Source organism: Saccostrea echinata, unplaced genomic scaffold, assembly GCF_033153115.1.
Source record: "Saccostrea echinata isolate AGI-Se365-2 ecotype Australia unplaced genomic scaffold, CSIRO_AGI_Sech_v1 ptg000002l, whole genome shotgun sequence".
In the NCBI taxonomy this organism is placed as follows: Eukaryota; Metazoa; Mollusca; class Bivalvia; order Ostreida; family Ostreidae; genus Saccostrea; species Saccostrea echinata.
Window position 1 is genome coordinate 28,958,705 of NW_026889751.1, and position 26,047 is coordinate 28,984,751.

Below are 26,047 nucleotides of genomic sequence, written 5' to 3' on the forward strand. Positions count from 1 at the left end.
GTAAAGCGCTACATAATTTTGTTTGAATGTTATCATCGATAATGTGGGATTTTTCAAAATGAAATATTTGATCTGAAGCAAATTTTACGATGTTTTTCCTTATTCTGTATGTTACTTCATTGATTCGAATGGAAACTTTGAAACTGAAAAAAAAATGAACAATCAACAAAAAACTTTTCTGACGACAATTCATTTACTTTTAATATGCAAAGAACAAGCCTAGTCTTTTTTCTGATTGAGAAACATTTTAAAACAAATAATAATTTGACAGAGTTAGTTTTCTGATATTAGTTCAGCCATTTGATGTACTTTCGGAACATCTTCCGGCTCGGAAGTCAAATCGAGGTCAAGTCTAGTGAGAAATAATAGTAATCTATTTTCAGATAAATGTTCAGAGAAAGGATCAGCACAATGTATGTGAATGACCGCTAATGTTTCATTCTTTGTTGGAAAAACATTATATGATATACTTCTGATGGTCTGGTCTTGTTAAAAATGAAAGGGTTCCGAATCTAATTAACAAGTCTTTGTGACTGCGTGATCACTGAGGAGAGTATTAACAGAATTTCGCAAATAATCAGATGATGTTTTTATCTATTGATGTATAAATAAGGAGGGTGTTTAGGAGTTTCATTCTATACCCACTAAACAGACTATCTGTTGGTTTTAACTTTCGTTTTGGGCTTGGTTATTTCCAGGATATATTGTGGAAATATTTGAAAGTTATTTTTAGACCCAGCAACTGCATCAGTTGCAGTGGTCTAGTGCGTAGTGGTTTTCTTTAACCATGGCGGACGTGGACCCAGAGACCCTGCTGGAATGGCTCCAGATGGGGCAGGGAGAGGAGAGAGACATGCAGCTGATAGCCTTGGAACAGCTGTGTATGCTTCTCCTGATGTCCGACAATGTGGACAGAGTCTTTGAAAGGTAACTATTTAAGACTTGATATTGTGAGGGGGGGGGGGGGTGCAATGTGCTGTTGAATACATTACGAGATCAATCACTGTAGATTTTGATATGGCCCATGTAAGAAAGAAGTCCTGGTGAAATATTTTCCTGAACATTGAGTGATAAAACTTAAGCTATACTAGCATGACTAGTTTTCTTGAATTAGATTTTTGTAGATATTTTCTGCTAAACTGACTACTAATAATAAATTCAACCATTTCTTTCTGATAAACGTTACTTTTGGAAGTCTAAACATTCCGAATAAGATGACTAAGGCTTACTTTCTGAAGTGCAACCATTGGCAATACAGTGTATTTTCAGCATACTCATTGTTCAAATCATTCGATTGTCACTAGCGTAAACAATTTATTATATGCCCTGTCCTGAATGTGACGTGATATTTAAAGCTTGCTTTACTTTATGGCAAAAGTGCAGCAGTAAGTTAAATAACCATGAGGTAATCGCAATACTAAGTATTCTCTTGTCATAGATATAAAACATAACGGTATTCCTCATGACTTACAAATATCCATATATATAACTGAATGCTGTCGAATTCACGATGACCTATTTTAGTTACCATACAAACATTTCAACACTGTTGAATTCAGATCATTGTATTTCAAAGTCTCACTGTTTATTTTCTGTTTGAGGTTCCTTTCGCTGATAAATCAAATGTCAGAAATGTTTTTTGTGTATTTGTATGTCTGACCATGAAGGGTGAATTACATTCTTTGATAGATGTTTAAGGAAGTGTAAAAATGTCATTCATACTTACTACTGTAGAATATTTTTTTGTTGCCTTCACAACAGGAAGAATGATAGTAATTACTTCTCTGTTGAAGATTATTTCCTAGAACAACACTTTTCTATTTAAATATTTTTTTTTTCTATTTTTAGAAATAATTAGTTTAATATAGAAGGAATTCTTTTCACTGCTTAATTGATTGATCTTTTTAAACATTCAGTTACACACAACTTTTGCAAGAAAATGAGAATCCAAGATGTTGGCCAACTTTACTTTTCATTTGGTAATTACATATATTATGACAAATAACATTTCATGAAATTTCCAGCTGTCCTCCAAGAACATTTCTGCCTGCCCTCTGTCGAATTTTTCTGGACGAATGTGCCCCAGACAATGTCCTGGAAGTCACAGCTAGGGCCATCACTTATTATCTGGATGTCTCGGCAGAATGCACACGCCGCATTGTTTGTGTAGAGGGCGCCATCAAATCTCTGTGCAACAGGCTGGTTGTAGTAGATATGGCTTCTAAAAATAGCCGAGATCTTGCAGAGCAGTGCATTAAGGTTTGTTTACTATGATATATGTGGGTGCAGTACTGTAAGTGAGCCAAACAATGTAAACATTAGGAAGTTAAGAAAGGTAGCAACAGGATCCCGTTTTACAAAAGAACTTACGACTAAGACCAAAAACTTTAGTTCATTGTAAAATTTTGCAAAATTAATGATTCTGTTCAAATTTGCTAGCGTAAAATTATCTTTCAACATTCCCTTTAAAAAGATTAAAACCGTTTTAAATTTCTTGTAAATTAGAAAGTTATCAGCAGAATAAAATTTTGGTCTTAGTCGTAAGTTCTTTTGTAAAACGGGCCCCAGATGATTATCTGGGAAAACTAGGCTCATCCAAAAATATCATTTTACTTTTAATTTTCCATTTAAAAATACACTTTGTTGTAATTTATAATCTATTGATATATATTTTGATACATGAAAAATAATAACTTATCATGATATTGAATTTGTGGAAAACAATATGAAAAAAAAGTTAGGGGAAAACCAATATATTTGACAAATAATAAATAGAGAAAAAGAAATGTAAAGAAAAGAAATTCTAAGAAGATTTATTCTTTTCCGATTTGTCTCAGATAGAATTTGAAAAAATTGTTTTAATTTGATTCCATCATGACATTTACAGTTAGAAAGACGAGATATTTTATTTTCCATTTAAGGTGTTGGAGAGGATTTGTACCCGCGAGTCCAGTGCCGTTTTTGATGCTGGAGGACTAAACTGTGTCCTGACGTTTATAACGGAATATGGATCCCAGGTTCACAAGGACACACTACACTCCGCTATGGCAGTGGTGTCTCGACTCTGTGGAAAGATGGAGCCACAGGACGCATCCCTAGAAACTTGTGTGGAGTCCCTGTCTACACTGCTTGAACACGAGGATCAGTATGTAAGTAAAATTCAAGTATGGTACATAAGAATATAAGTAAAAGTCAAGAGTCAGTGCATTGGTATTATAAGTAATGAGTTGAAGGTGAGTTAATAAGTAATTGCATTTAGATCTTGATGATCATTGCACTAGCTGAGCAAAAAGATTAGTATAGTAGAATACAAAGAAAAAGATAGCTTTCATATGCTGCAGTTTATTTCATATATTTACAAAATGCACATGAAGAGTACTTGGAAAAAAAAGATGTCACAAAAAAAACTTTGCTCCATTAAGTTCTTAGCATAATCTCCTCACTCATGTAAAAAAGAAAAAGTTTGATCCACCTCCTGGATTTCATATATATTTCAATGGTAATTGTCCACCAAGACGAAGATTATTAAAGCCTCTTGCATGAAGATCTTTATAGTTCATGGTTGCTGGAAATATTTTATAAAGATTATTAAATTTTCCCTGTAACAGGTGGCCGATGGGGCCCTGAGATGTTTTGCCTCCCTCGCTGATCGCTTCACTCGTAGAGGGGTAGATCCAGCTCCTCTGGCTCAGCATGGACTAATAGACGAGTTACTCCAGCGGTTACAACAGGCTGGAGAGACCGGACCCAATCAGTCTACGGCCAGTACTCCAGGGAATGTTAGTCTACAGGAAGCTAAATCTAGTCCTAGTATCTCCACGGTGATCAGCCTTCTGTCTACACTCTGTCGCGGTTCACCGACCATTACTCACGATCTACTCAGATCAGATCTTCCAGATGCCATCGAAAGTGGACTCAGAGGAGATGAAAGGTAAAATTTTTGGCTCTCTAAATAAGCCAGTAGATCAGTCAGGGGTGATACTGAAATCCGTCATTTTTAAAATGACGATTTTTAGTCATAAAATAAAATTTTTATTATGACTTAAACTCGTCATTTTTAAGAAAATGACGAAAAACAGTCATAAAAATTTAGAGTGTTTCTAGAATACCGAGTTACCTCTCTTTGAAAAATGTTAGATCCACCAACCGAAAAAAGGACAAAAAACATCGTAAACAAACTTCATTTCTCTAATACAGTTGACTGCAATACTGGTTATGTCGACAGTACAAATTTCCCAAGCAAGAATAAGAGTGGAAGAGTTATTTGTCAATTTATTTGCATTAAATAGGAAAGAAGACGAAAATGAAGATATGCCGTCTTTTTTCAAAATGGAGGGTCTGGGCGCACTGAAATATCTCGCTTGTTTTACGGGGCGCACTACTTTTTTATGGCTTTAACTTTTTGTCAAGACTTTTCTCTACAAGTACGTATTCTTCCAGACGGTGTACTATATGTTTTTATAGGTTTAAAAGCCATGTAAAAATGGCGAATTAGTTCTACCAAAATTCGACATTTTACCGCTAAATAATAACTTTCACCTTCCATGTTGATGTTCTAACGCACGTGGTCGGCAGTAATTAGTGACCCGGATGAAATGAAACTTGCGTAAACACTCTTCTTTCAGCGGTGAATTCAAATTTCGCTTTTATGTAACCAGGATAGAAGAATTAAGTTGAAAAAGAAAATATGACGATAGTAAGTCATATTGACAAAAATGACGAAAATACGTAGTTAGTAAATATGACGATTATCCATCATTTTTCAGAAATGACGGATTTCAGTCTCACCCCTGACTGTAGATTTAAAAGTAAATTAATTCCTTTAATGACTTATATATAAGCCAAATTTTATCTTGTGAAAAATTGCAGGTGCTCTCTAGACACAATGAGACTGGTAGACCTGTTATTGGTTCTGCTGTTTGAGGGACGTAAAGCTCTGCCTAAGGCTGGAATCTCCAGCATCAGTAGTCGACTATCCGGCCTACGTCGCAGCGATTCCGCTGGAGACAGATCTCATCGTCAGCTGATCGACTGTATCCGTAGCAAGGACACCGATGCACTCATAGATGCAATAGATAATGGTAAACAAGTTACCTATCATAATACGTCATATACATAGGACATACATGTAGATTTGTGAAATACTTTTTCATGAAATTTGAGGCAACACTTTTAAAGTGTATAAAATCAGATAAAAAGGATTAAAAAACTCAATATTGCATCTTTTTTTGTAAGTAAATGATAGATTATGTCCTATCTTTGTCAACTGATGTGTGAGCTTGCTGTTTGCTTTACTTTTGTTGGGGTGACAGGATTTGAGGTTAACTTTATGGACGATGTGGGGCAGACCCTTTTAAACTGGGCCTCGGCTTTTGGAACACAGGAAATGGTATGTGGTTTATAACATTTTCTTCAAACATTTCATGTTTTCAGAAGCTTGTGTATGGGAAACTGACTACTAATAATAGATGGGAATGACTTTGAATGCTTGATGAAGACAGTCTTTTTTTTTTTCTTTTGGAAAACAGGTAGAATTTCTGTGTGAGCGAGGCGCTGATGTCAATCGCGGATTGAGATCCTCCTCTCTACACTATGCGGCCTGCTTTGGTAGACCACAAATTGTTAAGGTTTGTTAACCAATACAGTATTATACATAATCTAAAAACTTTTCATGCTGGAAATAAATTACAGTAAAACCACTGATTTTCTAAGGGGTTTAATTTTCATTGTTTTTGGGGATGAAGAGACCTATGAATTCATGTCCCCCACAGAATTTTAAAATTTCATACTACAGTATCATGTCTCTTCAACCACAAAATCAAATCCTCATGAACTCAAACCACAAAAGTTTGACCCCATGAAAATACATGTAAGTGATTTTTTACCTGTTTTACTTTTGATGCAAAACTGGGGATACTGGTTGAACTGTTCTTTGCTTTTCGTAGACTCTATTAAGATATGGTGCTAATCCTGATCTCCGAGATGAAGATGGAAAAACACCACTGGACAAAGCCCGGGAGCGAGGGGATGAAGGTCATCGAGAGGTCATCTCCATCCTACAATCTCCAGGTAATGGACTGTGTCTTAAATACTCTGTCATTCAACATCATTAGTTATTGAAAATGAAATGAAACTGCGGTAGAATCTTTAACCTAGGTGAATTTATAATGAATAATGGATGTATGGTCTGGGTGGACAAGTTTACTTTCTTTCTCTATGCTAGTTTTCAATTGAAAATGTAGCTTAGTCAATTAGAGATGGTCAGAATGAATGGTTTATGTTAGTTGATATTTTCTTTGCCCACCATAATTCCTTTCTAACTTGTGTGAAAATATAAGTGAAAGGTATGTTAATTTTTGTCTCAAATGTTTTGAAAACATTAGCTAATTTAAATCATGAATTTGTGTGTAAAGGTGAGTGGATGGTGCAGGTCAATCGAGACCAGACTCAGCCAGCAAGTCAGGAGAAGAAGGAAGAAGTGGAGATGGTGGAGGAGGATTCAAGCGAACCCAAGGGTGACCCCGAGATTGCCCCCATCTACGTCAAACAGTTACTTCCTGTCTTCACACACGTGTTCACAAGTACCATGCTGCCCTCTGTCAGGTCAGCATCCTCAAAATACTGGCCAGAAAATGACAAATAAGGATCAAATCCTTGATGTTAATAAAGTATCTATCTTTTGTCCATAAAAAAGCAGCAGTTATTGTGTAAGCCGATATGAGTCTCTGACATGAATTGTTTAATTTTTTGTTGTTGTCAGGAAATCTAGTCTCTCTCTATTAAAGAAGATGATTCACTATACTAGTGCCCCTCTCTTATGTGAGATGTGTAGCCCAGAGCTGGGACCTGTCAACTTTGCTGGTTCCCTTACTGAAGTTCTCACAAATGTCCTGGATCATGAGGTATGGTTTCCTTGAATCACTGTTTATTTGAGATTGGATATATATATACATGTATCTATATCTATTAAAATATTTATCTCTTTCATATAAGAGGTAACTTATACAATATAGGTTCACTCTGTACAATCATATAATAAAAATTGATTTATGTCATGCATAATTTTTGAAGTTACTCCCCTTTGTATGTAGGAAGATGACGAAGGCCACCAGGTGGTGCTATTCATTATTCAGGATCTGATGAAGAAAGCTCAGGATATATTTCTGGAGCACTTTGCACGACTTGGGATGTTTGGTCGAGTCCAGGAAATGGCGGGACCTCAGGAGAGTGAGGCCACAGCCATCAAGGAGGAAAAGGTAAGGAACTGGTAAACACTTGTAAGTCAGAAATATTAAAGGTAACTACTTGTAAGTCAGAAATATTAAAGGTAACAACTTGTAAGTCAGAAATATTAAAGGTAACAACTTGTAAGTCAGAAATGTTAAAGGTAACTACTTGTAAGTCAGAAATATTAAAGATAACTACTTGTAAGTCAGAAATATTAAAGGTAAACACTTATAAGTCAGAAATATTAAAGGTAACTACAGTTGAACTTCTTTATCTCGAACACGGATATCTCGAATACCATGGATATGATGAAGTGATTGAAAAGTCCTATCCACATATTTCTGAAGTATTTTACCTTCGATATCTCAAACCTTCAGATATCTCAAAGTTTTTTTTCAGTCCCATGGAGTTCGAGATAATGAAGTTTGACTGTACTTGTAAGTCTGGAACTCAGAAACATTACATGTTATACTTGCAATTCAGGAACACTGTATATTGTACAGATCTAGAAGCTTAGCTAACATCTAGGAAGGAAAAAATGCAAAATTCATCATTGAATTTCAGTTGACTTTTGATATGCAGTATCCTCAATTTTGTTTTGTTTGGTAGGAGGATGAAGAGAGTGTTATTGAGGATGCTACAGAAATTCAGCAGGGTCGGCCATATCATTGGAAGGACTGGTGTATTGTCCGTGGCCGAGACTGTCTGTATCTCTGGTCAGATGCTGCGGCATTGGAGCTCTCTAATGGAAGTAATGGCTGGTTCCGCTTCATCCTGGACAGCAAGCTGGCAACCATGTACTCTAGTGGTAGTCCCGAGGGAAGCTCGGACAGTTCCGAGAACCGTGGGGAGTTCCTGGAGAAGTTACAGCGAGCTCGAGGACAAATTAAGCAGGGTGCTGTCAGTCATCCCATTTTGTCCCATGTAGGGTCACAGAGATTAGTGGTAGGGAACTGGACGCTGACATGTAAAAAGGAAGGAGAGCTGCACATCCACAATTCTGATGGACAGCAAGTCTGTGATGTAAGTCATAACTGAGGTTTATTGTTTGATTTTTTTTCACTTCAACATGAAATGTATGTAACTGAGCGTTCACGAACTCAATCAGTTAAATTCATGTCATTATAAAAAAGTTCCTAATGTCGTTTATTTGAATATTTGAATTAGTTTGTTAGCTTATTTCATGTTATGATTTGTTATTCCAATGGTTTGAATTCATCAATGTTTATATTATGTTAAAGCAATCGACAATCCTGAAGGAGGACCTGGCAGGGTTTATATTTGAATCTAACAGAGGCACAAAGCACTCCTTCACAGCAGAGACCTCACTTGGCCCAGAATTTGCCACCGGCTGGGGCGGCAAGAAAAACAGGAAAATGCGTTCAAAGACGGAGGAAATCAGATCAAAGGTAGGGAGCAGAAGAATTATCATTTTGATCATTGAATAAGCATTAAAAGATAAACAGACTCAGTAGTGAGTAAAATGTTTATTTTATTTTTGCAGGTGAAAACAATGGCCAGAGAAATTTATGAGCAGTACTTCAGGTCTGCAGAAGCCATGCCCCGTGGTGTGGTGGCTAAAATACGCAATATTGTTCAGCAGTTAGAAGCAGCTTGTGCCATGCAGATCAGTCAAGTCAGGGTAGGTTCAGTATCTCATAACATCTCACAATATCTCAAATCTGGCAACCTCTGAAAATTTTTACAGCATTTCACAACATCTCACAATTCTTACAACATCTCACAATACTTACAACATCTCACAATTCTCAAGTACCCACAGATATAAGAAATAAGTCTAAGATAATGTAAAAACTGCATCTTAAGCACAATTTGTTTCAACTTTACTCCATGTGGGATACTAAATTTGCTTGAATTTCATTTTTCTCTGCATGTTCTGGTAGAAAATAGTCAGATTTACAGGAAAGTCCCCTTCCCCCCATTTAGTATTAGGGTAATGTATATAAAGTCAAGTTTACAGTCATAAATGTTATTTTCCAAATATTTCCTTAAACATATATGTGTTTCAGAATGCTGATGGTGAGGTGACCTGGATTGAGGACATGAGGGCAAGCTTGGATGAACTGGTGTCCTTACTAAGAGATGAACACACTGTGTCCTCATATGAACTTCAGTCCAGCGGTCTAGTGCAGACTCTTCTCAACATCCTCAACAATGTAAGGAATGTAATAAATACCAACCAAGCCTGTTAAAAAGTGTTTTAAGATATTGTCTGAAGTTAAAAAGAATTGAATTGCACATTTAGGAAACAACTGATTTTGTTGACCTTGTACTCACTGACCATTTCTATTTTTAGAACATTGAGGATTCCACCAGCAAGGACAGCAAGAGGAGAACTAAGGAGAGGATTGGGATTTTCCGATCAGTCTTCCAGGAAAACGATAGGTACATGCAAGGGTTAAATATGATTTACAGTAAATAAAGAAAATTATGATAAAATAAAATGAAAAAATGCAAAAGAAAAATCTTAAGCAGCATGTCATTATTAGCTCACTTGAGCTGTCAATTTAAGTGAGCTTTTCGGATCACCCATTGTTTGCCATCCATTTGTCTGTCTGTTCATCCATATTTTCAAGGTATTGGTGAATTACTACTCAAGTCTTTCGGGTTTGTGAACAATACAGAATAATAGACAAATGAGTTACCTAGAATAAGTTTCTTGATTGAGCTTGCTAAAGTTTCATATATTAATTTTTACCATATTACACATGGATTAGATTTTTGGTGTCAATGAAATGAATACTTCTTTTCAAATGAAACTGGGAATCAAAAAATACTACTGACAGCACTGACCAATCACATTGAAGATTGTTTGTAAGTATGCAGTAAACAATGTGGTCAGCCAGTTTACTTCCTGTAAACATAAGCTTGATAAGTGTCCTATTTTAATTGCAATCCCCAAAATTTGTTTTGCTCTTTAACTTTAAATAAACGAAGGAACCTTTAAAAGATAATAATTTTGATATAAGCATAATTTTTAACAAGAGATAGAGAGCAGTAACTAAAATATTTTGAAAAATGCATTTTTAGGCTTTCCCTAGCAACAGTGTGCCTATATGACCTTGTACTTTAGTATCAGTGTAGCTTTTCTAGCTTTCATGTAAATTTTCTTATGTTACCTCCCCCTGGTTAATTCACAACTAAATATCTCACTTATGATTATACTATAGGAAGCAACATGGGCTTTGAATGACCATGTGTTGCCAGAAAAGAAAAATTTAATTGAGTTCTTCTCTAAAGGGTTCTTTCCCAAATATTTAACTCACCTATTTTTCTGAAGAAAATAAATGGATTTGGATTAGTACTTTGGACATTTTGGAAGGACGTTCTATAATTAGGGTGCACATTGGTTATTTTGACAAGTAGTTAACTTTGGTAAACACTCTTGCCACAGCATTTTGGTCTATAGAAGAAGAAAATAAATTGTGTGTATGGTGTTTGAATTCTCTTCAGAAAAACATTGATATTGAACTATAAAAAATCAAAATAAGATTATTGCAAGTTTCATACAACAGCATGTTGATATATCAGTAAAATTTCATTCTTTTGGTTTGTTTAGCTATATAATAAAACACAGTGATGTATTTCACTTCAAATATGTGATTTTCTTCACTTGTCTGTTTCCATACTGAGCAACAAACAGATTGTCATTTGTATCTGTACACAGTCCCCAGGGTCCACTCAGTCCACAGTCTATGTAATGGAGGAACTGTCCATCCTGGTCTATGATGTGGACACACTCATTGTTATAATCAGCTGTAAGGATGTGATTCTGACTGTCTGTGGTGATTCCTCGTGGATTGAATGGTTTGTTCTTTGGAGCAGAAGTATGTCTGGTGTACCTGAATCGCATTTTCCCGGCCTGATTGACCACCACTACTGCTTCAGCTCTGTTGTCAGATGCACAGATATCCAGGTTCCTGTTCTCAGTAATGTAACAAAGATCAGGCAAATAGAGAGGTTTACCTTTATCATCAAACTGAATGGTTTGTTTCTCTGTGGAGCCAGAGTAACGGACAACTTTTGTTTGTTTGTTATCATCACTGTACATGATAACCAGGTCACCAGAGGAGGTACTACAGACACCTATAGGTTTCCAGTTCTGTAGTCTGATCACCTCTATCTTCTTATTCTTTACAATGTTCACAGTTCCATCATTGTACTCAGTATAAACTAGTTCTCCACATTTTTATGCCCCGCCATGAATATAGCCGGGGCATATAGTGTTTGTCATGTCTGTCTTCCATCCTTCCGTCCTTCCGTCTGTCCTTCTGTCACACTTTGCGTTTAGCTCTGTTCAAAGCTCAGTTTCAAAGAAACTATCCAAGATATTTTTATCAAACTTCATATGCTGATAGATATTGATGAGAGCTATGCAACTGCATCAACATTTTTTTGACCTTGACCTTTCCATTGACCTTGACCTCACTTTTCTTAAATTAGTGTTTAGCTCAGTTTTAAAGATACCATTCAAGATAGTGTGGTCAAACTTCATATGTTGATACATACTGATGTAAGCTATTCAACTGCATCAACGTTTTTTGACCTTGACCTTTCTTTTGACCTTGACCTCACTTTTCTTAAATTAGTGTTTAGCTCAGTTATAAAGATACCATTCAAGATAGTGTAAGCAAACTTCAAATGCTGATACATACTGATGAGAGCTATTCAACTGTATCAATATTTTTTACCTTGACCTTTACTTTCACCTTGACCTCACATTTCTTAAATAAGTTTTTAGCTCAGTTATAAAGATACCATTCAAGATAGTGTTATCAAACTTCATATGCTGATATATACTGATGAGAGCTATTCAACTGCATCAACATTTTTTGACCTTGACCTCACTTTTCTTAAAATAAGTGTCAAACTTCATATGCTGATACATACTGATGAGAGCTATTCAACTGCATCAATATTTTTTGACCTTGACCTTTCCTTTGACCTTGACCTCACTTTTCTTAAATTAGTGTTTAGCTCAGTTTTAAAGAAACCATTCATAATATATTTATCAAACTTCATATGCTAATACATACTGATGTAACCTTTTCAACTGCATAAACAATTTTTGACCTTGACTTTTCCTTTGACCTTGACCTCACTTTTCTTAAATTTGTTTCAAACTTCATATGCTAATACACATTGATGTAAGCTATTCAACTGCATCAATATTTTTTTCACCTTGACCTTTCCTTTGACCTTGATCTCACTTTTCTCAATTTGTGTTAAAATGTTGCATTACTAATATACCCTCAGCGGGGCATTCATGTCCTATGGACACATTTCTAGTGTTACTGCTATGTCAGTTAGTAGGTTCCCTGACTTGGTTCTGATTGCCTTGAGTTGTGATCCACGACTGATGCTGAAGAGTTTCATGGTGTTGCCATTTCCACTTGTCCAGATTTCTTCATCACTCAGACAGACCACATTGTAAAGGTATCCATATCCAGTGTCTATGGTGGTGACAGTCTCTGGTTCATCAAGCAGTTGTTTGACTGGAGGAGAGGATCCAGCTTCTGGTGATTTCTGTGTTGTCTTCATGCTGTAGGCATGTTCATATGAAATGAGATAACTTGATGATGTGAATCCAAACAGTTTATTAAGTTTTACTCCTTGGATTTTCTTGGAATGAATTTCGGTGAAATACATGTAGGTACATGTTTTTGTGGAAGATTTCTGTATATATGTACATAGGATGTGACTCTTAATAGTTTTGACAAGTTGTTAGTGTTTATAGCCATTTCCATTGTATTGAATTCTTCCTTGATGTCAGACATTTTCCTGTTTATTTCATCCAGATGTTTCTGTAGAGTTTGTAACTGTATGTCTTTCATTTCATCAACTTCAGCTTTAAGTTTCTTGACAAGTTTGTCAATATCTCTGTGCCAGTCCTCTCCATGTTTTGTTATGGCTGTTGAGAGATCTCCATATTCCTTTTCTAACTGACTCATTCTGTTTTGTACATCAGAGGCAATATCCTGGTAGGTTGGGTAAATTTTCTCATTTAATTCTTTTTGTTCTTTGATGAATTTGTCCTTTTTCTCTTCCACAGCTTTCCAGATTTCTACTAACTTATGACCTACATGTTGATCTGATGCATTGATGCACTTAATGCATACAGGAATGTCACATTGATTACAGTACATTGTACATCGTTCTTTGTCATGAGTTGTACATTCAGAGTAGAGGCATGTGGATTTTTTAAGAGTGAATCTAACAATTTGGTGTTTTTTGGATTCATCAGATATCATATGTTTTCCTACGCAAGCTGTACACAGATTGACAAGGCATGTATCACAGTGCATCTGTACCAAATTTTTACGAAATCGACAAATATCTAATAATTGTCAAAGTTTCCGCTTGTCAACTTCCACATTCCTGTTAAAGAACACTCTTATATACTAGTAGATCATCTAAGTTGTCACTCAACATAACTCTAATATAAAGAAATCGTCAAACTTTCAACCCTTTAACATACTGTAGATTCCTAAATATACGCGAGGAATAAATTATTGCGTAATTATGCGAGAAGCACCAATCGCGAAATAAAATTACTCGCTTTTATTTTTATGGTGCTTTTATGTACGTAAAATCTCTAGATAAATCACCGATTCGTGAATTATTGTTCTCGCGATTTGATGCCCTTGTGCCATTTCGCAATATTAAGTACTCGCGTAAAATAAGGAATTTACAGTAACCACTTTTAAAGTGGATTAATTTTGTTTCCATAGGTTAAAGCTTACTGGATTTAAAAAAAAAAATTCTTAACCATTTTCAAATTTGCAGAAATGCTAAAGTTACTTCTTGTATATTTATTACCTGTCTTCAGTATTGGTGGCCGTCCCACCTATTAAGCCAAGTGTAGTCTATCTCTTTGACTTTGTTCATGCAATACACTCACCTGATACCTGTGTTAGCTACCTGTCAGGTGTTTATACTTCCTGGTATAGAAGGGGATTTGCTATGCAAGATTTTTTTTTTTTATAGATCATTGCATGTGAATTTAATTTTAATTCCTTTATAATCTAAAGTATAAGGAAAGAACATGTAATTACTTCATTGTTTATATTTAAGAAATGAACGTTATTCAGTAAACATGGTGTTATAAACAATATTTGCTCTGCAGACATATTTAATGATGCTGATTAGGGTATTAAATGTGTGGTGTGTATTTCTTCTGTGCGAGTTCGAGAAACAAACTGCATTCATAGCCAAAGAGGTTGTGTTCATGGTGATATGAATGCAGCTGATGAGTGCAGATTCGTAGAGGGAGAAAACAGAGAACATTTAAATATAAAAGAGTAATATCTTAAAAATATCTTTTAAAAATCTTGTTCTCCAGAACAGTAGGGTCATGTTAGTAACATTGACATTGAAGAATTCCCTTGTTGTATGGATTCAAGTTTGATCAATGAGAAAAGAAAAATCTTTTGATAAACTTTTGAAGAACTAAAGGATGAAGGTGATTCAGGCTCATGGACCTCTTCTGATAATTTTCTGTTTTTTATTAGTTATCAAATAAAACCAGATCTAAATGCATTTTAAAATAATTTGTTACACCGGTTTATATGGCTGTGAAACCATGAAAAGAAATATATCAAAGAATTGTAAATTCTGATTTAATAATGAATTTTTGACAATCTCAATAGCTTAGATTAATATTTTACAAACTTGCTGTTCAAAACTTTTTCCCCCTTTGTTTCAGCCTTAATCCAGCCATAGCTCTGGTTCGGAAGCTGATAGCAGTGTTAGAATCTGTAGAAAAACTGCCAGTCTATAATTATGACTTACCAGGCTCTGGTTATGGATTACAGGTAAATACATGTTATTCGTATTCCTACTTATTTGATACGTGGTAGATTGGTCCATACTTCTACTCAAAATCAGTGAAAAAGAGCAATATGAAGGATAACCCAAGTGATCATGATGCTATTATTGTAGATTTTGACTCGACGTTTGAGATTCCGACTCGAGCGAGCACCAGGTGAGTCTGGATTACTAGAGAGGAGTGGGTGTAACCTGAAGATGGAGCCACTGACAACTGTAGGCGTGCTGGAGAAATACTTACTCAAAATGGTTTGTCATCTCAGTTTAATCTTTAACAATCTTATATTATTTTCCAAATCTCAATAGCGCATTAATATTGATTTAAGATTCTTTGAAGATACTTCTATTAAAAAAAATTGGCTTATGTAACTGTAATTCAGTATGTAGACCATTACTTCTCGAAATATATATGGGTGTTATTTTAAGAGTATTTGTATGATTTATTACGTGCTAAAAAATCTTCGTATTTCAGGTTGCAAAGCAGTGGTATGACTTTGACAGACAGACTTTTACGTTTGTTAAGATGCTGAAGGAGAAGAAAGAAGCCCTGTCTTTGAACTACCAGTCAGACTTTGACGAGAACGGTCTCATTTACTGGATAGGATCAAATGCAAAGTAGGTCATCCTCCTCCTACATCCTCCTACATCCTCCTCCTACATGCTCTTCCTATATCCTCAACATACATCCTCCTACATCTTCCTCCTACATCCTCACCATCCTCCTCCTCATACTTCCTCCTCATACTTCCTCCTCACACATCCTCATCATACATCCTCATCATACATCCTCATCATACATCCTCATCATAAAAGGTAGGTCATCCTCATCATACATCCTCCTCATACATCCTCCTCATACATCCTCCTCATACATCCTCATCATAAAAGGTAGGTCATCCTCATCATACATCCTCCTCATACATCATCATACATCCTTCTCCTACATCCTCCTCATACATCCTCGTTATGGAAAGATCTGTCATTAACATTAGTAAAATATCTCAAATATCAAGCAAAAGCTCCGTGTAATTTTGTATTTCTGTATGTATAGGTCTGCCATTGAGTGGGTCAATCCAGCACAGTATGGACTGATAGTTGTGACCTCATCTGAAGGTCGTAATCTGCCGTACGGGAAGCTGGAGGATATCGTCAGTCGAGATAGTGCGGCTCTGAATTGTCATACCAATGACGACAAGTATGCATTAAATATATACATTTAAAAAGAAAATTAATTTCTAAATTGAAATACTATGAAATAATGAAATAGAAATATGAGATTTGTTCTACATGTATATACCAGAAACATAACCTAATTGTTGTTTGTGACATTTAGGAAGGCATGGTTTGCTATTGACCTAGGGGTGTGGATTCTGCCCACTCACTACACACTGAGGCATGCACGGGGATATGGAAGGTAGGAAAATTATAACTGACATTATCTCTGTACTCAGCAATTACATTTGCAAAATTAATTATGTGAATGTTAAATTATTTACAATAATAATGCTGTATAAACTAGCAAATCTTCATGTTAAGTTTTGTTATTCAGATCTGCTTTGAGGAATTGGCAGTTCCAAGTCTCTAAAGATGGCACCACTTGGGTGACCTTGAGGAGCCACAAGGATGATACCAGCCTGAATGAACCAGGATCCACTGCCACATGGACTTTGACCCCACCAGAGGATGAGAAGCAGGGGTGGAGACACATCAAGATACAACAGACAGGTCGTAATGCTAGCGGACAGACCCACTATCTGTCCGTGTCAGGACTGGAGATCTATGGTTCTGTCAATGGTGTCTGTGATGATCTAGGTAATCGTTTTTGGTTTGAATTAAAAGTTATAGCAATAGATAGAGAAATAAGATTAATTCTATTAGGTGGGGATCTAAATTAAAATCATGAAGCATTGAACATGTAGTCATTTGAATTTGGAAATGTTTCTTTTACTTGAAATATCTAGGATTTATAGGGCAAAGAATTGAAAAATTGACTTTTTGTACCTTTCCCAAGGTAAGGCAGCCAGAGAAGCTGAGGCCAGCCTGAGGAGACAGCGAAGAATCATCAGAACTCAGGTCCTGAAACAGATGGTCCCCGGGGCTCGAGTTGTCCGAGGGATGGACTGGAAATGGAGAGATCAGGACGGACCCAAGGCAGGGGAGGGAACTGTTACAGGAGAACTACATAATGGTACAATAGGAGATGTTTTATATCTTATCATATAGTTATTTCTGATGTGAAAAATATAGATCATAAAAGATGTATTGAAATACACTGTAAAAATAAACCAAATGCACATGTTGTTCAGGACATGAGACAAAGTTTCATTCATATTGCACTAAATGTTAACTTAACGAAGTTCCCATAAGGGGAGATCTATGTAAAGAAGATGTGAGTTACTTCCCTATTAAAATCCCGTAATATTTGATAATTCTCTGATTGACAGGTTGGATTGATGTGACATGGGATTCAGGAGGATCCAATTCTTACAGAATGGGGGCAGAGGGAAAATATGATCTGGCCCTCGCCCCAGGGTATGACCCAGAAAAACACAGAGCAATCCCAGTCAAGTCTGACCAAGGGGCAAAGGCCAAAACTGGGATAGTCACTGCTGACAAGGTGAAGGTCAGTTAGACTTCGAAAGGATAAAACTGTTTTCTTACTGTACTTAATGTTTTGTAATTTATTAAGACTTATTAAGTACGGTTTGTTGTATGTGTACAGGTGAGTGTGTTGACCAGTCGTAAGAGCAGCTCCACCCCGAGTCTGACAGAGGTGGACGAAAACAAACCGTCTGTCGCCAGCACAGAGCAGGCAGCCTCAGCAGAATGTCTGACGTCAGCTGTCAAATCTGTAAGACATTGAAGATTTGTATATTATTGTTTAATTGAATATGTACTGTATGATACTCTTTTGATTAAAATGTGATACAATTTCCTTTTTAACATGCAGGTTTGCATCCTGCTGTTACCTTGTTATGTTATGTTTTAATTATGATGCAGAATTTTGTGATTTTTCACTGGAAAATACACTTATCTATCATTAACATTTGGAAATTCCTTATAAGATGGCTTACAGCACAAGGTGATTTCAAATTGCTAAATTTTTAGGAATGATGAATTTTGATAATTATGGTAATTATTTCAGATGGCCCAGAATCTTAGTGACAACCTTGTGAATCTTGCCACAACTATGGAATCCCTGGAGGAAACTAAAAATAGTAACAACATCCCAAGTGAACCTCAAGTGGTTGTCCAGGAATCAGCTAGCCTTAACAACAACAGGACTGGTAGTGTGGAGGGCCAGGAACCAGCACAATCTGCCTCAGGTGCCGAGGGAGGGATGACACTGGAACATCTAAACTCAAAGACTGATGTGAAGAAATCAGACGGCCAGACCAGAGGGTCCCCCACAAATCCCATGAGTGTCAGTGTCCCTAATCTGCCAACCAGCATGGAGCAGACGGTCAGTCTTCTGGAGACCTTCGCAGCTGTTGCTAGGCGTAACTTAGGAACCGTTGGCATGAACAATAGGAGTAATGCACTAAGGCTTGGGAATCAGAATGCACCAAGTAAGAAGAAAGTGATGGCTATTTATAAAATGTTTTTGGTAAATCTGTCAAAATATTGAGATTGATTTCTAGAGAGTAAGAGAAAACAAGGTCAATTTACTTCAAAACAACAAGATTATTTCGAGAAATTTGTGTATGATTACAAAAAGATTTTTTATCTGTAAGAAATTGTGTGAACATGAAACAAAGTTCATGGATACTTACAGAAGACACAGACTTGTTCTCTATTGTAGGTAACAACCTTCTGAGCACCGCTCAAAGCTACCCGAGTCTGACGACCTCCAATGCTCCTACCTCGAGCACACTCACCACCACACAAACTATGGCTAATGTGACATCACTGAGTCAGGCCTTGACTCGCAGTCTCACTTCCACATCAAGTGAGAGTGATGAGTTCCTCGAGACCTGTCGAGCCACCACTTTACTAGGAGAACTAGATGATGATGAAGAATTACCAGGACCAGATGATGATGATGATGAAAATGAAGATGAAAATGAAGATGATGAAGTGTATGATGATGTTTTGGTGAGTAGATGAAGCTAACTGCTTTTTCTGAGGTCAGATAATTATCAGCTGTGTTAGATCTTTTATAGAAATATGAAATTGTTCAAGATGTACTTTCATGAGTGTTTTATCCTCTGATGTTTGTGTGTGAGGATTTGGTGATCGAGAGATATATCCTATGGTTCCTGTGATGTGAGAGTTGTATCCTATGATTTCTGTGAGTGATAAGTTTGGTGATATTTAGGAGGAAGATGACCTGGCAGAAGTCCGCGGGGAGAGGAGGAAGACCTGGGATGATGAGTTCGTCCTGAAGCGCCAGTTCTCTGCCCTCATCCCGGCCTTTGACCCCAGACCAGGCCGAACCAATGTCAATCAGTACCAGGACTTTGAAATTCCAGCTCCTGGTAAGGACCTCGTGAGAAAATCACTTGAAAATCTGTTTAAAATACAGAATAACACTGGATATTTTTGCAATATTCCAGTTCTCGTTCTTTTTTTTTGCAAGCATTTTTTGATGACAAAAAAAAATAGATTTGCTATAAATTGTCACTGATTGTGAATTGTTTAGATAATATAGATAACTTTATTGAACACCTAGACAAATTGTAAAATAATATTGAACAACTCAAATTAAAAGTGTTTTGCAAAATTGTGATATGCAAAAATTTCTTACATTGTAATTGTATCTTGGAAACTCACGACAGTTGATAAATTGATAATTTTTAAGATTTGAATGTGTTATTTAGGTACAGAGCCTGTACAATCTAGTGACAGTATGGATCAGAACAGTCAGCCTAAGATCGTCCTGTATATTAAGGCTCCATGTCTACCAGGGGTAAGCCTGTCTCCTAAGCTGTCTCATTTTCCATCCTGTTTTTCTAAGAATGCAATTTTATATTTATACAGAAAATTTTAGAAAAATTATCTCGGGTTGAAAAAAAATTAGAAAAGAGATAGCTATAAGAGGTCTATATGAAGTGTAATTGTTTAAGTATACTTTTTGTGAATTTTAATGAAATGTGATAATTATTGATAGATGGAGAACATTGAAGTTTGCCTTGGGTCAGAGAACAGCTGTATCTTTAAGTACATCCAGAAATTGTTGGTCCACGGCATGTCAGGGAACAGGAATGAAAGAATAAGGAGAATTTGGGAACCAACTTACACGTAAGTCAGAATAATTACTTAGCCAACTTACACACAAGTCAGAATAATTACTTAGCCAACTTACACGTAAGTCAGAATAATTACTTAGCCAACTTACACATAAGTCAGAATAATTACTTAGCCAATTTACACACAAGTCAGAATAATTACTTAGCCAACTTACATGTAAGTCAGAATAATTACTTAGCCAACTTACACGCAAGTCAGAATAATTACTTAACCAACTTACACGTAAGTCAGAATAATTACTTAGCCAACTTACATGCAAGTCAGAATAATTACTTAACCAATTACATGTAACACTCATGTCGACTCATTGAACCAACTTATGTGTAAGTCAGAATTGTTAAGTCAGACTTGTTGCTGAGCCAACTTGCAATCAAGTCAGACTCATTACTGAACCAACTGAAGTCTAAATGATGACTTGCATGTAAGTCTGTTTATTGTACATTTTACACCAAGTCTGAATGTTTCCAGAACAAAAAAATACACACCAGAACAATTTTATAAAACTATTTACATATATATTGCAGAATTGTATACAGAACTTTGAAAGAAGGAGAAACGAGACAAGACCTGGAGAAAATCACAGTAAGAACTTTAATTGGTGTTGGCGTGAATTAAAATATTACAATACTTCTGTAACATTTCTTCAACATTGTTGTACATCTATACTCTAACATAAGTACCTTCCAGCTGTCTGTTTGATGTTATTATAACACGATTTGTACTGTACACAGGACTCGATGCACTCCCAGACAGGAGCTCAGTCTGACGCCAACACATACCAGATCCTGAGTGAATGGGATGTTCCTCGTAGTAACGACCCCGCAGCCTGTACAATTGACCACGTCCTTCAGCTTCTACAAAGACTCTACGCTATCTCTATGGAACACAGCCAGAATATGCAGCTGAATGGTAATAAACACTGAAACATTGCATCAGAAGTATTTTGTCTTTTTGTTGTAAATACATGTATCATATACATGTATGGAAAGGATTAAGCGAAGATTTTTTTGGGGGGATGGGGGGTTAAATGCATGTACTAAACAGTATGAATTTTATGAAGTTTTAATCCAACAATTCAATTAACAGAGAAGAAGGGTGTACAACTGAATGTTCCTGCAGAGGAATTTGTCTCCAAAAAGTTGACCAACAAACTTAATCAACAGACACAGGTAAAATAATATACGTATAACTGTTAAATTATTGGAATAATATAAACATATAGATAGTCCAAAAACAATTCTTTCGAACAAAGTGTAGAAACTAGGCTCTAAATACTGGTTGAAGCATCAGAAAAATGTTTTTTAACTTGTCCTTTCACAGGATCCTTTGGTTTTGGCCAGTAACGCTCTTCCTGACTGGTGTGAACAGCTGACTACGTCCTGTCCTATGTTGTTCTCTGTTGATACAAGACAACTGTACTTCACCTGTACAGCTTTTGGAACCTCTAGGTACTGATATTCATGTCCAGTCTGTAGTTTATTTAGTCATTGCTTTATCCATTCAGTTTTAAAGCAGTGAATTTAAAATATTTAATGAGAATGTAAAGTGATTTGATGTTTGAGGAAAATGACAAAATTGAAAGAGAAATGGATCTTCTTAAACAGAGCAATAGTTTGGCTACAAGACAAGAGAGACGCCAGTATAGAGAGAAGTCGTGGCCCTGTGACTAGAAGAGAAGATGGTGGCGAGTATAGAATTGGTCGTCTTAAACATGAACGAGTGAAGGTTCCAAGGGGAGATAATCTGTTAGAGTGGGCCATCCAGGTGATGACGTGCCACTCACACAGGAAGTCGATGCTGGAAATCGAGTTCCAGGGTGAGGAAGGCACTGGTCTGGGGCCCAGTCTAGAGTTTTATGCCCTGGTGGCTGCAGAGCTGCAGAAGAAGGAACTCGGAATGTGGCTTGTGGACGATGATTTCCATGATAAAATGGAGAGAGAGGTAGGGAGTTTGATTATGAGGCCCTAAGTATCTTGAAATCGAAATGAAATTTTTGAAGGTAGCAAAAGTTACTGATTCAAGTAAACAGTGGTAAATAATTCTGAACAGACATTCCCTTAGTATATTGTACGACATTTTTAGTACAGATGTCGATCAGTTATCTGTTTTAATAGTAGTACATACCTCCCTGTATGAAAAATAAACAGTTGTTTAGAGTTGCCAAATTTACAGAGTAAAATTACGATTGTAATATAATTTCAGATTGATCTTGGACAAGGTGTGAAGCCATCAGGTTACTACATACAGAGAACGGGGGGTCTCTTCCCCACACCCTTACCCCAGGATCATTCTGAAGTGTCCAGGGTAGAAAAACTCTTCCAGTTCTTTGGCACTCTGCTTGCCAAATGTCTACAGGACAAACGGTTAATAGATATGCCACTCTCTCGCCCATTCCTCAAACTGATGTGTATGGGGGAGGTAGGGCACCACATTACCCAGCAGTATACGGAATCTCTCCACCGGTCCATGGGGTCATCCGAGTCTTATCATAGTGACCATAGTGAATTAATGACCTCCAGTATAGAAGATAAGGAGTTGATTCTGGACCCTCCCAAGCTCCGACACCATGACACTCCAGCATGGTTTGCCGGTATTCTGACAGAGGAGGATTTTGATATTGTGGATCCCTATCGTTCTAATTTCTTAAAACAGTTGCGTGAGTTGGTGAGTCGTAAACAAAGGATTCTAAAGGATCGGAGCCTGACACAGGATCAGAAAAATATTCGGCTTCAGAGGCTTGCATTACATGGACAGAAATATGAGGGATGCCGGATTGAAGATCTTGGGTAGGTATTTTAAAAATGTTGTTATTTTGTGGAATTATATGAGTACTTTACTTACACGAACATGTGCTGTGTCAATTTATTATTTTTTTTTTATTGAATGGGTATGCTTTGAAATCATCCAGTTTCATAGGCTCCAAAAGAGCTCTCCTAAATCTTTTTTACGTAGATTTTTAGATGATAAAACTGACACTTGTCTCTTTTACAGGCTGACTTTCCAGTTCAATCCTTCATCAAAGGTCTATGGATATGTGACGTATGACTTGAAGCCAGATGGAGAAAATGTGGTAAGAAATCATAACAAAGTCAAGTCCAGTTAAATGTTTACTTAAATGTACTCTCTTTGTCGAGTTAAATGTTTACTTAAATGTACTTAAATGTACTCTCATTGTTGTGAATATAAATGTTCTCTTGTCAATGTGAATTCAAGCAAACTTGTAACATTTGTGTAGGATGTTACCATGGAGAACGTGGATGAGTATGTTGACTTGGTGACAGATTTCTGTCTGAACATTGGAATCAGAAGACAGCTGGATGCATTTAGAGGTACACGTCGGTTTATTTGACATATTAACACTTACTTGGTAGTTCTCTATCTTTCTGATTTTCATTTTATGTATTTACAGTATGTGAAGATTATGCAAATATCTCTTATTTTTTAAAATAATTGAATACATGTACCCTTCATTTTAAACTTTACAGAGGGTTTTAATGAAGTCTTTCCTATGGAGAAACTCCATTCCTTCAGTCCTGATGAACTGGTGACCAAACTCTGTGGGGACCAGTTTCCTAATTGGACACGGGATGACATTCTGAATTACACTGAGCCAAAACAAGGATACACGAAAGAAAGGTATATTTTAAAGAAGGCTTTGAGGAACAAATTCCTTAGCCAAAATATAGTAATGTTATATTTCACCATTACATGTATTTAAATGTATTATAATGATAAAAATAGATATTGCACTTGAAAATGTAATTATTGTTTTAAGCAGTTTGAGTAATTCTTGGTAACGTTTATTTTTTTTTAGTCCTGGATTCCAGAGATTTGTGTCAGTCCTGTGTGAACTAAATGCTGATGAGAGGAAAGCATTTGTTCAGTTTGTGACGGGGTGTTCATCCCTTCCCCCGGGGGGTCTGGCCAATCTCCACCCACGTCTCTCCGTCGCTCGTAAAAACGAGAATGAGTCTAGTTATCCTTCCGTGAACACGTGTTATCACTATCTCAAACTGCCAGAGTATTCCAGCGAGGGAATCCTCCGAGACAGACTGATAACTGCTACCCGGGAAAAGCAGTTCCACTTCAACTAAATGTGATATAAACCTTTAATCCAAGTGTTCAGTTTTTGTTAACTATAGGCTTATCTATACTCAGGCTGCTTTATATTTACAGCATATATCCAGGGTATTAGCTTGGCACTACTGAACAACTTATCCGTGAATACTGCCTGTTTTAAATGTAATGGTTGATAAGTGTGATTGGGGTTTTTGTGATAGCTTTTTGTACTGTGACGATACTGTACATGTTCTGCCTGTTTAGTAATGTAATGGTTGACACAGTGTGATAGAGGGGTTTATATGAGGATGCTATTCTTTTGTCCAGTGTATCTTAATAATATGTGTATGGATCCCATGGATTTAATACAATATGTGATTATTTTTATGTAGGAAAACATTTCTTGGAATCTTTGGTATAAATATTTGTATTAATTTTTCACAAGAAGTGAAAAACATTTTGTTTAAAATGGCTTCTGAATTTGATGATTTCTTCACAATTTATTTGTCCTTGGCTCTTTTGCCAATTATCTACTGTACAATGAAACAAGTGCAATTCACAGTAGCTAACATCTGTGACATACTAATAGAGAGTGTCTAGGATAGGCCACTACACAATTTTGTTGTATATTGTGTTAATTATTGTGTGTGATGTGTTTTCAGGCTATAGGCATGGCCTCGTTACCACTGTCTAAATCATGTTTATATATTGTGATGTGTGGACTTGTTAATTCTGATCAGTGATATGATTGTTTTCACTAAATATTGGTATTTAATTTGTCATTTTCCTGACTAATAAAGCAGACATTTTTGTTATAGTGAGTGTTTGTTATTCCTTCTGTACATTTAGAGAATACATGTATATATTTACCATTGTAAAAACAGAGAATCTAAGGGTAACATAGAACAAGAGGCCCAAGGGCCTTAACAGTCACCTGAGTACAATACAACAATTTAGAGGATTCATAGAGTATAAAATAAACTGATGAAGCTTTGTTGCCCAAAAGCAAGAGAAATAGGATGATCAGGATCAAATGAAATATTAGTCTAGAATTCAGTAACAACTCATAAATTAAGTTCTAATCTGTCCCCAATTTATCACTCGCTGTGCAAATTACCAACAAAATTATTTTTTAACCCCATATCTTAACTCTCACATTGGCCTCTCTTGGTCTTGATAGAACATTTAATAAGTTATTTTTGTCTCATTTTTATGATCATTAAATCTATGAAAGTATTTTATAGGTCACCTGAGTTTACTCAGGTGACCTATTGCTATCTGTTTTCGTCCGTCAGCGTGCGTCGTCCGTGGTGCATTAACATTTGAACATTTTCAGCTTCTTCTCTGGAACCATTGAACCAATTTCAACCAAATTTGGCATATAGCATCTATAGGTGAAGGGGAGTAAAATTTGTGAAATTCATGACGCTTTCCCCCCTGGGGCTTGAGGGGTGGGGGTAAAACCATCAAAATTAATGCAATCTTTAAAAATCTTCTTTACTCCTGGACATCAAGCAGTCAAACTGTTGGCATCTAATAAAATTGCAATTCATGGCCCAGGGTCAGGAGTTCTGGAGTTGGGGTGGGGCCCTAATGATCATATAGTGAAAATGCATAAATTCTTTAAAAATCTTCTCTACCCCTGTATATAAAGCAGATAAAC

The 26,047-nt window shown here is 36.4% G+C and overlaps 1 protein-coding gene across 5 annotated transcripts in view; it reads left to right on the forward strand.

The window, feature by feature from the left end:
• The first annotated feature begins 653 nt into the window (after positions 1 to 653).
• Positions 654 to 26,047, forward strand: part of LOC133176652 (E3 ubiquitin-protein ligase HECTD1-like) — a 127,048-nt gene continuing 101,654 nt past the window's right edge. Inside the window, exons 1-40 of one of the 5 annotated variants that reach the window (XM_061311767.1) lie at positions 654 to 927; positions 2,025 to 2,259; positions 2,922 to 3,149; positions 3,609 to 3,931; positions 4,870 to 5,081; positions 5,313 to 5,389; positions 5,529 to 5,627; positions 5,946 to 6,069; positions 6,414 to 6,603; positions 6,761 to 6,902; positions 7,092 to 7,256; positions 7,837 to 8,250; positions 8,469 to 8,636; positions 8,732 to 8,869; positions 9,258 to 9,404; positions 9,545 to 9,633; positions 14,954 to 15,062; positions 15,190 to 15,324; positions 15,548 to 15,690; positions 16,127 to 16,270; positions 16,409 to 16,489; positions 16,625 to 16,887; positions 17,087 to 17,263; positions 17,520 to 17,698; positions 17,798 to 17,926; positions 18,221 to 18,644; positions 18,878 to 19,170; positions 19,394 to 19,553; positions 19,896 to 19,984; positions 20,186 to 20,316; positions 20,850 to 20,907; positions 21,057 to 21,234; positions 21,412 to 21,494; positions 21,646 to 21,773; positions 21,930 to 22,266; positions 22,528 to 23,111; positions 23,317 to 23,395; positions 23,561 to 23,654; positions 23,811 to 23,961; positions 24,140 to 25,201. In XM_061311767.1, coding sequence (XP_061167751.1) covers positions 788 to 927; positions 2,025 to 2,259; positions 2,922 to 3,149; positions 3,609 to 3,931; positions 4,870 to 5,081; positions 5,313 to 5,389; positions 5,529 to 5,627; positions 5,946 to 6,069; positions 6,414 to 6,603; positions 6,761 to 6,902; positions 7,092 to 7,256; positions 7,837 to 8,250; positions 8,469 to 8,636; positions 8,732 to 8,869; positions 9,258 to 9,404; positions 9,545 to 9,633; positions 14,954 to 15,062; positions 15,190 to 15,324; positions 15,548 to 15,690; positions 16,127 to 16,270; positions 16,409 to 16,489; positions 16,625 to 16,887; positions 17,087 to 17,263; positions 17,520 to 17,698; positions 17,798 to 17,926; positions 18,221 to 18,644; positions 18,878 to 19,170; positions 19,394 to 19,553; positions 19,896 to 19,984; positions 20,186 to 20,316; positions 20,850 to 20,907; positions 21,057 to 21,234; positions 21,412 to 21,494; positions 21,646 to 21,773; positions 21,930 to 22,266; positions 22,528 to 23,111; positions 23,317 to 23,395; positions 23,561 to 23,654; positions 23,811 to 23,961; positions 24,140 to 24,419 — 7,320 coding nt within the window. In that variant the 5' untranslated portion in view covers positions 654 to 787 and the 3' untranslated portion in view covers positions 24,420 to 25,201. Of the gene's footprint in view, positions 928 to 2,024; positions 2,260 to 2,921; positions 3,150 to 3,608; positions 3,932 to 4,869; positions 5,082 to 5,279; positions 5,390 to 5,528; positions 5,628 to 5,945; positions 6,070 to 6,413; positions 6,604 to 6,760; positions 6,903 to 7,091; positions 7,257 to 7,836; positions 8,251 to 8,468; positions 8,637 to 8,731; positions 8,870 to 9,257; positions 9,405 to 9,544; positions 9,634 to 14,953; positions 15,063 to 15,189; positions 15,325 to 15,547; positions 15,691 to 16,126; positions 16,271 to 16,408; positions 16,490 to 16,624; positions 16,888 to 17,086; positions 17,264 to 17,519; positions 17,699 to 17,797; positions 17,927 to 18,220; positions 18,645 to 18,859; positions 19,171 to 19,393; positions 19,554 to 19,895; positions 19,985 to 20,185; positions 20,317 to 20,849; positions 20,908 to 21,056; positions 21,235 to 21,411; positions 21,495 to 21,645; positions 21,774 to 21,929; positions 22,267 to 22,527; positions 23,112 to 23,316; positions 23,396 to 23,560; positions 23,655 to 23,810; positions 23,962 to 24,139; positions 25,202 to 26,047 lie in introns of those variants that run through there. The other 4 variants (XM_061311762.1, XM_061311757.1, XM_061311752.1 and 1 more) reach the window with 4 other exon arrangements.